At 40.0% G+C, this 1,726-nt stretch overlaps 1 protein-coding gene across 1 annotated transcript; it reads left to right on the top strand.

The window, feature by feature from the left end:
* Positions 1-1,453: 1,453 nt before the first annotated feature.
* LOTGIDRAFT_137982 (hypothetical protein) lies at positions 1,454-1,668 on the top strand (the record flags this gene model as incomplete). Its single annotated transcript, XM_009048366.1, has 2 exons — positions 1,454-1,513; positions 1,579-1,668. Coding segments are annotated over 2 exons (150 nt in total), but the record flags the coding sequence as incomplete, so codon positions are not given.
* Positions 1,669-1,726: the final 58 nt, after the last annotated feature.

Raw genomic sequence — 1,726 nt, 5'->3', positions numbered from 1 at the left:
TCATCATCGTCATCATCATCAATTTCTCATAAAGGAGTCAGGTTTAAGTAAATGGTAATGGTAGCAGTACAAACAGTATGGTATTTACACTGAACAGTGCTAGGAAATGTTTCCAAATCACCAATGGGACACCATCATCATCCTTATCATCATCATCATCATCAATATCTCATAAAGGAGTCTCGTTTAAGTAAATGGGAAAGGTAGCAGTACAAACATTATTGTATTTACAAAGAACTGTACTACGAAATGTTTCCAAATCACCAATGGGGCATCACCATCATCATCATCATCATCATCATTGTCATTGTCATCATCATCAATATCTTATTGTTTTCTTCTAATAAAGGAGTCAGGTTTAAGTAAATGGGAAAGGTAGCAGTACAAACAGTATGGTATTTACACAGAAGGGTGCTAAGAAATGTTTCCAAATGACCGCTGAGACACTGTTACTAACCAGTTTGAGTCAATACCTAAACCACTCTAAGTTTACTTTTACTGGTGATCAAATAAACAAACAAACAAACTGATTACTTAGTTGGCACAACATTGAGATTGACCTGAGAAGGTTACTATTGACCTTCATCCCGTCTGTACAATTAATTCTTGACCACATTGACCAGAGCAAGCTAAATTAGTGCCATTTCAATATAATACAAGGTAAGTCTTTAAATATGTTAAAGCATCCATTTGTTAATCAATTATAAAAAATAGTATTTGTGAAAAAAGTATCTCAATAAATCTTTAGGAACATGGTTTACATTTAAGGGCATGATAACCTTAGTTGGTACATGTTGGGCCACCCACAAGGTGAAGACAGTCTAAGTTAGTACATATTGAGCCCCCCACAAGGTGAGGACTATACCAGACATTGTACAAACTGAGCCACCCATTAGGTGAAGACAACCTAAGTTGGTACATATTAAGCCACCCACAAGGTGAGGACTATACCAGACATTGTACAAACTGAGCCACCCATTAGGTGAAGACAACCTAAGTTAGTACATACTGAGCCACCACGAAGGTGAAAACAACCTAAGTTGGTACGTATTGAGCCACCCACAAGGTGAGGACTATACCAGACATTGTACAAACTGAGCCACCCATTAGGTGAAGACAACCTAAGTTAGTACATACTGAGCCACCACGAAGGTGAAAACAACCTAAGTTGGTACGTATTGAGCCACCCACAAGGTGAGGACTATACCAGACATTGTACAAACTGAGCCACCCATTAGGTGAAGACAACCTAAGTTAGTACATACTGAGCCACCACGAAGGTGAAAACAACCTAAGTTGGTACGTATTGAGCCACCCACAAGGTGAGGACTATACCAGACATTGTACAAACTGAGCCACCCATTAGGTGAAGACAACCTAAGTTAGTACATACTGAGCCACCACGAAGGTGAAAACAACCTAAGTTGGTACGTATTGAGCCATCCACAAGGTGAGGACTATACCAGACATTGTACAAACTGAGCCACCCATAAGGCGAAGACAACCTAAGTTAGTACATACTGAGCCACCATGAAGGTGAAAACAACCTAAGTTGGTACGTATTGAGCCATCCACAAGGTGAGGACTATACCAGACATTGTACAAACTGAGCCACCCATTAGGCGAAGACAACCTAAGTTAGTACATACTGAGCCACCACGAAGGTGAAAACAACCTAAGCTGGTACGTATTGAGCCACCCACATTTGAACCCCAGAAAAGTGTTT

Source organism: Lottia gigantea (genome assembly GCF_000327385.1).
Source record: "Lottia gigantea unplaced genomic scaffold LOTGIsca_120, whole genome shotgun sequence".
Taxonomy (NCBI): Eukaryota; Metazoa; Mollusca; class Gastropoda; family Lottiidae; genus Lottia; species Lottia gigantea.
Note: the sequence above shows the minus strand (reverse complement) of the source record. Positions and strands in the feature narration are given on the sequence as shown.